Here is a 12,500-nt window from a genome sequence, read left to right as displayed (position 1 = left end):
TTATGCGATAAACGCTGATGGAAACGTTATTTGCCGAATAAATAATGGATTGCGATTAAGTTTTAGGTCATTTTATGGGTACAACCCGCCACAAAAGAAGAAGTTTTAGTTAATTTCCACCCAGTTTGCACCCATTATAGGCTACTGTCTGGTTTGCACACATGGCCGGTGTCAACAAAGTGGACAAACGAGGAGACGAGATACTTTTTGAATTTAATTTAACAGAAAAATAAAACGGCTATTATAGCAAAAATCTAAGAAATGCCATAATAGTCAAATAATGTCGCTATCAGCTGTCACATAAGCACCTAGAGTCCTGCAATGGGTTGGGTACCCGCATAAAAGTGGCTAAAACGGGTGAATTGTGACATTCCTAAAATTCACAGGCGGGGATGCTGGTGGATAATGAACTCCTTGCGGGCGGGTAGCGGATGAAAAATATGTGCAATATTTGTATGTCTAAATTGTGTTGTAAATTGTAAATGTGTTTTGGGCATCCTTAAAAATATTCTTGTTTGCCGTTACCCGACCGATCCTGTCAATTTAGGACCGACCCAATAATTTTTTTCCCCCTTTTAGTCCGACCGACTGGCCGGTTGTAAACTTGCGTTAAGATCGACCTTTTTTTTTTTTTTTTTTTTACTCTTCAAACAAGTAAGTAAGTAAGTAAGTAATCTTTATTTATATAGCACCTTTCACAGACAAGGGCCACAAAGTGCTTCACAACACAGTTTAAATCAGAAAAAAAAAAAAACATGCAATGAAAACAACACCGAAATCATAACAGCCCAAAAAGTAGCTAATTAAAAGCTTGAATAAATAAATAAGTCTTAAGATTACTTTTAAAAGTATCCACAGAGTCAATAGAGCGTAAAGAGAGCGGCAGACCATTCCATAGCCTAGGAGCAACAGCCTGGAAGGATCGGTCACCTCTAGTCCGAAAACAAGTGCGTTTCTGCCTTCAGCAGAGTTTGATTCACAGACCTCAGAGCCCGTGCAGGGGTATACGGCTGAATCAGATCGCTGAGGTAGAAAGGAGCCTGACCATGCAGGGCTCTAAATGCTAGAACCAAAATTTTAAATTGGATCCTATAAGACACTGGCAGCCAATGAAGCTGTTTTAAAATGGGATATACGTGGGTCCTCTTGTTAGTACGGGTCAGAATTCTCGCTGCACAGTTTTGCACTAATTGTAGTCGAGAGAGCTCTTTCTTGTTTAAGCATGAAAACAAACTATTACAATAATCCAAACGTGAAGACACAAACGCATGAATGATAAGTTCCAGATCATTACGTGCGACCATATTCCTAAGTTTAGAAATGTTCCTTAATTGAAAGAAACAGTTCCTTGTTAGCTGCTTACAGTGCTGGGCTAATGACATATCTTTGTCAAAAATAACTCCCAGGTTGCGAAGACTTGGCTTCGCAGACTGGCCTAAATCGCCCAGGTATTGTTTAATCCCCGGAATTGCATCATCAGGTGCGATAACCAGTGTTTCCGTTTTGTCTGCATTTAACTGCAGATAGTTTTCACTAAGCCATTGTTTAATCTCCACTAGACAATGGAGCAGAGAGTTTAACTTCTGGATTTCAGACGGCTTAAAGGAACAATAAAGCTGGATATCATCAGCAAATAAGTGGAAAGAAACATCACTAAACCTTTTGATAATCTTTCCCAAAGGAATCAAATACAACAAAAATAAAACAGGGCCCAAAACACACCCTTGAGGCACTCCACACAGCAAATCCACAGACTCAGAACTTATTCGGTTAGCTGAAACACTAAAGCTACGCCCTGATAGATATGAGGAAAACCACTGAAGGACTGACCCAGATAGTCCTACTTGATCCCTCAGTCTTTTCAGCAGGACCTGATGGTCAACGGTGTCGAATGCTGAGGACAGATCCAAGAGAACTAGAACAGTGCGTTTACCAGAATCAGCAGCCATCATAATATCACTAGACACTTTCAGTAAAGCCGTTTCCGTAGAGCAGGGATAGGCAACTCCGGTCCTGGAGGGCTACTGTCCTGCAGAGTTTAGCTCCAACCCTAATTAAACACACCTGAACAAGGCAATCAATGTTTTCAGGATTACTAGATAGATATAGACAGGTGAGTTTTTATCAGGGTTGAAGCTAAACTCTGCAGGACAGTGGCCCTCCAGGACCGAAGTTGCCTATCCCTGCCGTAGAGTGTTGTTTACGGAAACCAGACTGAAATGGCTCATGGATGTTATTTTGTTCCAGGAAGAATGTAAGCTGTTCACAGACCACCTTCTCAAGGATCTTAGACAGGAACGGGAGTTTTGAGATAGGCCTAAAACTATTAAGATCTGTCGGGTCCAAACAACTAATACAAATGCAATAAAATAATATTAATTATATTTTAGTAGGGCTAAGTATTGTGTATATAAATTGCCCATAGCCTATATAGGCCGACAAACGGCTACGCTCTTTCTTTTAAATAAAAAACCGTCAATCAAGCAAAATAATATTCAATGATTGTAGGGCAGGCTAATAAGCCTATGTGTTGTAGCCCAGTCATTAAAAACGATTTAGTTTCATATTCATGTTTAAATAAAATAATATATATAGCCTATATATTTTTAAATTTCATGTTTATTATATGAAAAGTGAAAAAAGCATGAATAAGATAAGATGATCCCGAATATCGGGAGACATGGAGTGGGCAGACATGATTTTGACCACTTTATTAAGTTTGTTTTTGTAGAAAGACTTTCTTTAAAGTGAATTTCGTTTTGTATTAATTGTATCTTAATTTTAATCAATGTTTAATCAACCATTTTCCTGGATTTAATAAATAAGCACCTCAGCTTAATATAGCAATATAATCAGGACACGGAGAGGCGCCCGCGCGTGATCTGGAGGTAGCCTAGGCTACTTGAATGGCCCAAAACAAAGCGCACTTTAGCGCTCATTAGTCCATTCATGAGGCTATTGTGATGTTGAGAGAGGTGCGAGATAAAAAATAAAGCACTTTAAATGGAATGATTTTAGCTTGTGTGCGATTTATCGCGGGCACGGGTCAGATCTGGTGCTGAACTTTGCGGGTACGGGCGGGGGCGGGTCTCCAAAAATGGACCCGTGCAGGACTCTGCACTATTAACTTGTGCTATATTGATCATTTGTTGGTAGATGGCGCGATCCATTTTGTCTAGCAAAACTTTGTTCGCAAATGTTTGCTTGAATGTTGTGCGATTCAGTGCGAAAATGAATGGAAACACCTTAAAATGTCTCAAATCAATTCAATATACCAATTTGATCGCAAAACAACATGTGACGTCATTACGCACAGGTTTTTATTCGCTTTAAAGCCGTTTGATGGAAACACACTTTCACCAGCTTTATTCGCATGATTTTTTTTACCGAACTTCAGATAATTCGATTGACAAGTTGATGGAAACATAGCTACTGTGTGTGTTTGTTTCCTTTTTCTGTTTAGAAGATCAGTGAGTCTGTAAATCTCCTTTATAAATGCTTTACAAAGCATAACTAGTCCTGACTTTAGATGAGATCACACACATAGTGAACTGACTCCCTGAATTAACCCTGAATTACAGTAGAAATACATGTTAATAAAGCATTTATTAACACACTAATAACTATTACTATATGTCTGAATAATAATATGTATTTAAACAGTTTATTAATCATTTACTTACACTTTCTAAGTGATCTTATGAACCACTGACAACTCCTAAATAACCGGTTTGTAAATAATGTAATACTTCATTTAGAAATGATAAATTGATCATTAATAAAGTATGCAAATACAATTATTAAACACATTATAGATATGCTTTTAAATCAAGAATAAAGCATTTATAGCTGTATTTATAAACTGCTTATTAATGTCTATTAATGCTTTATAAATGATGAATTAACTGTTTAGTAATGCTTAACTAATGATTAATAGCATGCAGTTATTATAAAGTGTTACCCAAACTTATAGTAGTGTAATATATAGTAGTTTGTTCCACTGTGGCATTTTCTCATGGCAGCTAAAATTGTCAAACATGTTTAAGTCAAGGAAAGAGCACAGCCCATCACGAGTAGTTCCTATATTATCTATAAACCGTTACATAATCTCTGTTAGGTGGAAGCAATATAACAGTTACACATTTACCAGTTAACATTTCTTGGTAGTTTTCGGGTATCGATTCTCAGAGCCATGGCAAACAAATCTGAGTTTACAGTCCTAATGAAATAAATAAAAAGGCTGTGTAACTTAAAATAATGGGAGGAACCATTTTTCTGTGTTGTTCTTGTGAACTGCACACAAATACGATTCACAAATCATTTGGAAGAAGTTCAGTTTACCTGATCAACGGTGTGCTGTTAGTGAACATCCCAGCGGCGCATTAGCTGATGAGAGTTGTGTAGAGATGAGTGTGTAAATCCACTGTCCCCTCAGTAACACAGCAGACCGCTGAGAGAAGAGAGCAGTGAAGACATCTTACATGTGTTTGACCCAGAACTAGTATATCTATCAGTTAGTTTTAAACCCCCTGCCTTGTCTTTGGAACGGGATTTTATGCTTGTAAAACATAATTTAGTTCCCATCCATAACCAAACATGAACCCAATACCTACGTTAGGGGAATGCTGTGCGTTCGCTGGGTAAACGGTGATGTAGTCATGTCACATGACTAATTGTGATGATTGAGTTGGATGGGATGGCTAGAGATATGTCTGTGTTTTTGTTATAGTGCACGACCCTTGACCTCCTCTCCTCAGACCCAGAGGTGGGGGTCACAGCCGGGTCACATTAACTCAGCAAAAACACACAACACCACGCATTCAGATCTCTGGAAACAAAACAGAGAGAGTGTGTGCGTGTGCGTGTGTGTGTGTGTGCGTGTGTGCGTGCGTGTGTGTGTGCGTGCGTGTGTGCGTGCGTGTGTGTGTGCGTGCGTGCGTGCGTGCGTGCGTGCGTGCGTGCGTGCGTGCGTGCGTGCGTGCGTGCGTGCGTGTGTGTGTGCAGTGTTCCTAGAGAGAACAGAATCTAGATTAGGATGTGTGCACATGTGTTCAGGCTGTGCATACGTAGCTTATACATACAATATTCACTGTACTGCAGTCACTCATCATCATCATCATCATCATCAGTCAGCATTATGGGAGCTGTAGTATGGCACAACATGGCTATCACACTGTTTTAATCAAACTCATTCCCATGGTCAAATGATGCTTAAAGGGTTATTTCACTCAAAAAGGAAAATTACTTTTAACGACTAAAGACATCATTACTTTAATCCATGTGACTCCAGTGGTTTAGCCTCAGTTTAATGAGGTTTGATATTTCTCATGCTGATATGAATCTCCAGCCCGCGTTCAGGAGAGCACCGCGACGCTTGCGTTGCATGTTGTGTTGATGCGAGAGCAGCCGTTGTTGTGTAAGCGTGTGTCGGAGATCAATATTTTGTAAATTATGTTTTTTTGCACAACCAAAGCTCTCGCGCTGCTTTATAAAACTGAGTCACATGGGTTACTTTAATGATGTCTTTACTACCTTTCTGGGAAAGTGGTAGTTGCGTAGACTGTCAATGGAGGGACAGACAGCTCTCATGAAGGAAAGTCTTAGGGGTTTGGAACGGCATGAGGGTGAGTAATTAATGACAGAATTTACACTTCTGGGTGAACTAACACTTTAATGTCATCGAGACCACTTTGGTGTATTCATGTACATTTACACATGCCCACTGGAGCATAATGACAATAGGCTGTTGCTGTGCATGTGTTTGTGAGTGTCTGAGTGCTCACAGGACAGCTCTTCTCAACAAGACACACAATCATTGCTGTAGCTCAAATCTCAAATGCATGAACTGACAACATAACTGAACATATTCACTGAATGCATCGTGTCTGCGTGTAATAAACAGCACTCGTGATTGTACTCTGTGTCTGCAGTGGAAAGCTCACGATGGAGTGATTCTGAAGGTGGACTGGAGTGCTGTCAATGATCTCATACTGTCAGGAGGAGAAGACTGCAAATATAAGGTCAGCACATGTTGATAATGCAATACCCTCGAGTTAAACTGTTGTCGTGTTGCTTTCTGTGAAGACAGTAAAGGCCGCTTCACACTGGATTGTAGAGGGCATCTGATCACTGGGTTCACTGATGTTTCTGTAACATGGTGACTGTTAAAGCTGCAGATTATTGAGCCCAGTACAGAGCATTCATCACGGGAGTTCACATTACAGTCGGAGCCTGACACAAACACTCCAGTTGTCCTCCGTTTTCAGTGGCCATGATCCATTAGTAAAACAAAACATAGTGGCAGAGCGTGGCAGTGATACAACTCACATCAGTGCCAGACTGGCTTTTCAGAGATGGTGATAACTCCAAGGGCTAGATTCACTAAACAGTGTGAGAGTCCCATATAAGCATTGATCTACTGATAACACAGATGAAAGCACACACACGCAGCCGGATCATGCACAAATCAGCTTCTGGTTTAAAACATGCTTTTTTGGGGCAGTAAATGACGACTCAAACACCAGGGGCCGGTTTCACAAAGATAGACTTTGACTATGGCTTAGATATAGTAGATAGTCAGACTTCAGATAGACATCTAAATCAGACCGTTGCACAAAGCACTTAAGACTCTGACTATCTTAAGTAGGACTACACTACAATGCATTCTGGGTAAAATAAGACACTTTTCAAAACAAAAAACATGGCGGATCGAGTAAGCACATTCAACCGCTCAGTGCAGTTTACCCCAGCGGAAAATATGTGTTTGTTGGAGGAGTATAACAGTTACAAGGACATTTTACTAAATTATGAGCCATTTTCCCTTTTCTTTTGGCTGTTTGTAATGTAACTGATTGTTACTGCTGGTTGCCAAGGTAACATAGAGTCTTAGACCTAAGTTAGCCTGGGGGTAAGGTGTCTAATTTTTTGGGTCTAAATTAAGTCTTATTCTAGGTCAAATTTTAGACTTGTCTAACACTATAGACCGGTCTAAAATAGCTTTGTGAAACCGGCCCCAGTACATTGACCTGAGCAAACCTTAGTCAATCATCTTTAATTACTCATTTAAATCCTCTCCTCTCATAAATACTGCGTCTGAATCTCCTACACATGCATATGCAATAAGGTCAGCCGCAAAAATGACCCTGTGCTCGACTTTTCAGGCCTTACTTTTGTAACTTGTTTTAGTTTTTTACAACTTAACTTATTTTTACGATTGTTGTTCAATGAGCCGAAACAACAGTGATGGATATTTACCTGCTCAAAAAACATAATTTACAGATATTTGTCTTTTCATTTTTCTATGTAATGCCTTTTATTTTTAGAGGGTCGAGTTATGACCTCATGAGTGACATTTGCTCTGATTACATTATCACCTGTAATCATGGGTACACTGGTACTGAACGAGATCTGCTTAACCACATGACTCATGTTTGTAAAAGCTAGCCGCTGAAAAGAAGCCCTTTCAGTGCAGAATGATTGTGTTGTGGTCAGTGGTGAGCAGTGTTGACCTCTGACCTCCAGGTGTGGGACAGCTACGGGCGGCTCCTGTTCTCCAGTGCTCCGCATGAGTACCCCATCACTGCAGTGGCCTGGGCTCCTGACGGAGAGCTGTTCGCCATGGGCTCCTTCCACACGCTCCGACTGTGTGATAAGACCGGGGTGAGTGGATCCTCCTCTCACACACACATTAACTACACCAGCTGACAGTGTATTCAGCTGTGTTTAAGGTCACACAAAACAACTTCACTCACCTGGGCGATCCGCTCAAACCTTCTCCATTCACAGACAAACCCTCTGCACATCTTCAAAGTATTCAGTTTTAAGTTCATTAAAGTTGGAATGAAATGTAAAATGGAAATCTATTTCCTGAACGCGTCTTATTGATCTTATAGTGAACTATTCATCCATGCATAACGAGCACAGTGATACAAGCTTCAGACATTAGCGTGAACATTTGATACCATCACATGCCTATATATATATATATATACAGGGTTGGGGAGTAACGGAATACATGTAACGGCGTTATGTAATCAGGATACAAAAATCCAGTAACTGTAATCCGTTACAGTTACGTCAAAAAACGTAGTAATCAGATTATAGTTACATTTTGAAAAAAGAGGGAATACTTTCAGGATTACAATGGTTTCATTTAAAACTAAATAAATACGTATTTTGGCATAATAACACTATATTAAGCACTGCTTGATTATACAGTAGTTCCTGATTCTGTTGACAGTAATGACTCACGTGTGCGACCCGGTCGCTGGTGCATGTGCAAATAACAGCTTTCTACAATCTCCTCAGACGCAGAGTGAATCACTGCTGCTAGTAGAAACGATGCTGCCAGCGGGTAAAATTGCTTTTAATTCATGGAAATTCCGCTGCTATTTTGGAGAGTAGCTTTTTTAGTACCCAAAATGTCCTTTCTTATCTTTTCTCACGTAACGGGAAGTTCGCTGTCTAGGTAACGTAGGGGAACTCCCACTGCCGACGCCCCAAGTTCAGTCAGGCAAATTAAGAAAGATCACGGCTTTAGGCAACATGTAGGCCTATTTTAAAATAAACTAATATGTAGATCGTGTAACATTTTTAAATGTTGTGTTTTTATTTTTTAGTTAAAAAAGTTAAAAAAATAAAACAAAATAATCTGTAATACCATACATTAGCCACTAGATGTCTGTATAGCCCGTTACATAAATTTGTCTGTGTGTGTATTTTGAAAATATTGTACACTGGACCAAATTCTTAATAAATAAAAGGTTTTTTAATATTTTTTTAATAAATATTTCTTCTTGCTTGACTTTATTTATATACGTGACCTTGAAGTAATCCAAAAGTAATCAGTTACATTACTTTCATACTATAGTACTTGGATTACGTTACTGAATACTTTTTTTATGAAGTAATTTGTAACTGTAACGGAATACATTTTTAAAGTAACCCTCCCAAGCCTGTATATATATATGTTAACAGATCATGCCCTTTCCACCTCATTATCTCACATATCTAGTAGGAATTTGTGCCTGTAATAGTTGATAAAAGTGAAAGTAATTTCGTTCTCATGGTTAGTGCCTACTGTAATCCTGGACAATTTCACCTCTCACCAAACACATTGTAACGTGCTTTCGGACACACTCAAATGTGTGTGTGTTTGAGCAGACTGGTGAAGGGTTAAAGCTGTGAGGGTTTCATATTGTGCGTGTGTGTGTGTGTGTGTGTGTGTGTGTGTGTGTGTGTGTTTGTTTGAGCAGACTGGTGAAGGGTTAAAGCTGTGAGGGTTTCATATTGTGCGTGTGTGACCAGACACACGCGCATACACACACACGCACACACACAGCACTCCGTATGAAACCCTCACAGCTTTAACCCTTCACACACACACACACACACGCACGCACGCACGCACGCACACACACACACACAATATGAAACCCTCACAGCTTTAACCCTTCACCAGTCTGCTCAAACACACACACACACACACACACACAAGCACGCACGCACACACACACACACAATATGAAACCCTCACAGCTTTAACCCTTCACCAGTCTGCTCAAACACACACACACACACACACACACACACACACACACACGCACGCACGCACGCACGCACGCACGCACGCACGCACACACACACACACAATATGAAACCCTCACAGCTTTAACCCTTCACCAGTCTGCTCAAACACACACACACACACACACACACACACACACGCACGCACGCACACACACACACACACACACACACACACACGCACGCACACACACACACACAATATGAAACCCTCACAGCTTTAACCCTTCACCAGTCTGCTCAAACACACACACACACACACACACACACAGCAATCCGTATGAATCCCTCACAGCTTTAACCCTTCACCACACACACACACACACACACACACACACAGCACTCCGTATGAAACCCTCACAGCTTTAACCCTTCACACACACACACACACACACACACACACACACACACGCACGCACGCACACAATATGAAACCCTCACAGCTTTAACCCTTCACCAGTCTGCGCACTCACACACACACACGCACACACACACACAATATGAAACCCTCACAGCTTTAACCCTTCACCAGTCTGCTCAAACAAACACACACACACACACACACACACACGCACAATATGAAACCCTCTCAGCTTTAACCCTTCACCAGTCTGCTCAAACAAACACACACACACACACACACACACACACACACACGCACGCACGCACACACACACACACAGTGGTGAAGGGTTAAAACTGTGAGGGTTTCATATTGTGTGTGTGTGTGTGTCTGGTGAAGGGTTAAAGCTGTGAGGGTTGTGCTGTGTCAGCGGTTCACTGCATTAACCCCTCAGTGACACACACACACGAGTGCCAGAACACTTCAGCAAACACACGTCTGCAGGTTTACTCATCACAGATGCAGCACAGATGTCTTCACTCCTCATGTCACACATGTTGAATTATCTGTGTGTGAGTCATCTGTGTGTTGTTAGATTGTCAGATGGACTGAGACGAGCCCTTCACCTGATTCATGAGGCTTGTGTTTTATCAGCAACAGCTTCTCTTGCAGCGTCCAGTTTCAGTTCAGCATCAGCGCCAGCGTCTCACTGAGTCTGTGCTGATACTGAGATCCAGTCCATCCAGATTACGGTTTACAGCTGCCATGATGAACTGACCATCCCACTACATTCAGCTCAAGTGTTGAACAGTGTAACACCAATCACAGATCTGCTGTCGAGCTCTGTAGTGTACAGTATCTCAGGTGTACATGTGTGTGATGGAGTGTGAGTCCACATGCACATATGACACTAGACAGAGTGTTTGCAGCATCTGGACTCTGTCACTCACACTAACCAGTGTGACTCGAGTCCAAACCGAGATGATACTGGCTTCTGCTTCTTCTTCTTCTTCTTCTTCCTCTTCTTCTTCTTCTTCACCTTCCTCTTCCTCTTCTTCAGTGATGACTGAATTAACCCACTCAGTTTGCCATGCTTTGTGTTGTGTGGAGCTTGAAGTCAAATGAGTTTCTGAGTAGGTTTAGAGTTGACAAAAAAACAAGTATACTCCAAGTTCATTTTATCAAGTATAGCTAAGTAAAGTTCAAGTATAGTTGAAGTATTCATTCTTTAAGTAAGCATACTAAAATCAAATAGTAGTAGGCTTGTAAGTGTACTGTTTCAGTGATACGTGGGACTAAATTGGCCCACTTTTTAGAGGATAAAACAGTACACTTTTAGGTATACTTTAAGTGTAACAGTTGTAAACTAGTTGTATACTCAAAGTTTACTTCTAAGTTTTTAACAATACTACAAATCAGTGTATAGGTTTACTGATAGTGTTCTAGTTAAATACTTGTAGCACATTTTTAGTTTCTGAAAATACACTTTGAAAATGTACTGTCAGTGAACTGATAGATTAGTAGTTTTATACGGCTAGTATACTTTTTCTTTTAGTAAACCTAACATCATACTTAGAGCTCACTATTTATACTGTATATTAATTGTGCACTTTAAGTATACTACTATGTAGGTATTAATTTGTATACTTGAAATATACCTTTAACTGTGCTTTAACTCTTTAACTGTGCTTTAACTCTTTGGGTCCTATCTTGCACCCAGCGCAATTGACTTTGTACACCGACGCATGTTTCATTCCTATTTTGCACCCGACGCACAGCGGACTTTTCCCTCCACAGATGCACGTCAGTAAACTAGCAAATGCATTTGCGCTCCCGGGGGCGGTTCAGCGCAAAGAGGAGGCGTGTTCCGGTGCAAACGTTCCCTGGTGCTATTTTGCAGTTTCAGAAAACAATTCCTCCACAGACCAGGAGAAACCTCGTCTAAAGTCAGTGAAGCGTTGCGCATGTTATTCATATGCTATTTTAAGGGCGCATGCTTGGCCATAATGTAGCGTGTGTACAACGCATACACACTTTGCTTATCTCATCTACACACAGACGCAACAGTTCTCATTTTTAGAAAATCATACATTATTACAAGGAAAAATATTAACACACGAGGGAAATCATTGTGGTGTCCATGAAGATGTAAAAAAAATAGGCATAAATCTAGCTTACACATTTACCCAAATTATCATACGCCTGTTTAACCGAAGCTAATTTGGGTGTGTTTCTCCATCCCCAATGTCACTTCTCTGTGTTTTACGGCCCTGACGAGAACGTCGGTCTCCTCGGCTGTGAACCGCTCCTGGCGTGCGTCTGGCAAATCCGCCGTTATAATAGCAATCCGCCATGGAACAAGCGTGCCTGCTCTTAAAGGGAATGTGAGATGTCGCTCTGATTGGTTTATTTCACGTTACGCCCAAACCACACCTATGAGTAATGAAGCTACTTCAGACAAACCCATTTTAGATTTGCGTTGGGCGCAATAGTCATTTATCCCGCCGGTATAATAGCAACAGCGCCCAAGACCCGCCCACAAAGTTACTTGCGTTTCGCGCTTGATACTTGT

The 12,500-nt window shown here is 40.8% G+C and overlaps 1 protein-coding gene across 1 annotated transcript in view; it reads left to right on the top strand.

The window, feature by feature from the left end:
- The window catches only part of ift80 (intraflagellar transport 80 homolog (Chlamydomonas)), a 57,861-nt gene that overhangs the window by 16,236 nt on the left and 29,125 nt on the right, over window positions 1-12,500 (top strand). Inside the window, exons 7-8 of the mRNA XM_082179170.1 lie at window positions 5,931-6,020; window positions 7,522-7,659. Of these exons, the coding sequence (XP_082035296.1) occupies window positions 5,931-6,020; window positions 7,522-7,659 (228 nt within the window). The remainder of the gene's footprint in view (window positions 1-5,930; window positions 6,021-7,521; window positions 7,660-12,500) is intronic.

Source organism: Leuciscus leuciscus, assembly GCF_965113295.1.
Source record: "Leuciscus leuciscus genome assembly, chromosome: 9".
Classification (NCBI taxonomy): domain Eukaryota; kingdom Metazoa; phylum Chordata; class Actinopteri; order Cypriniformes; family Leuciscidae; genus Leuciscus; species Leuciscus leuciscus.
The sequence above is the reverse complement of the archived record's forward strand: the minus strand, read 5'-3'. Positions and strand labels throughout refer to the sequence as shown.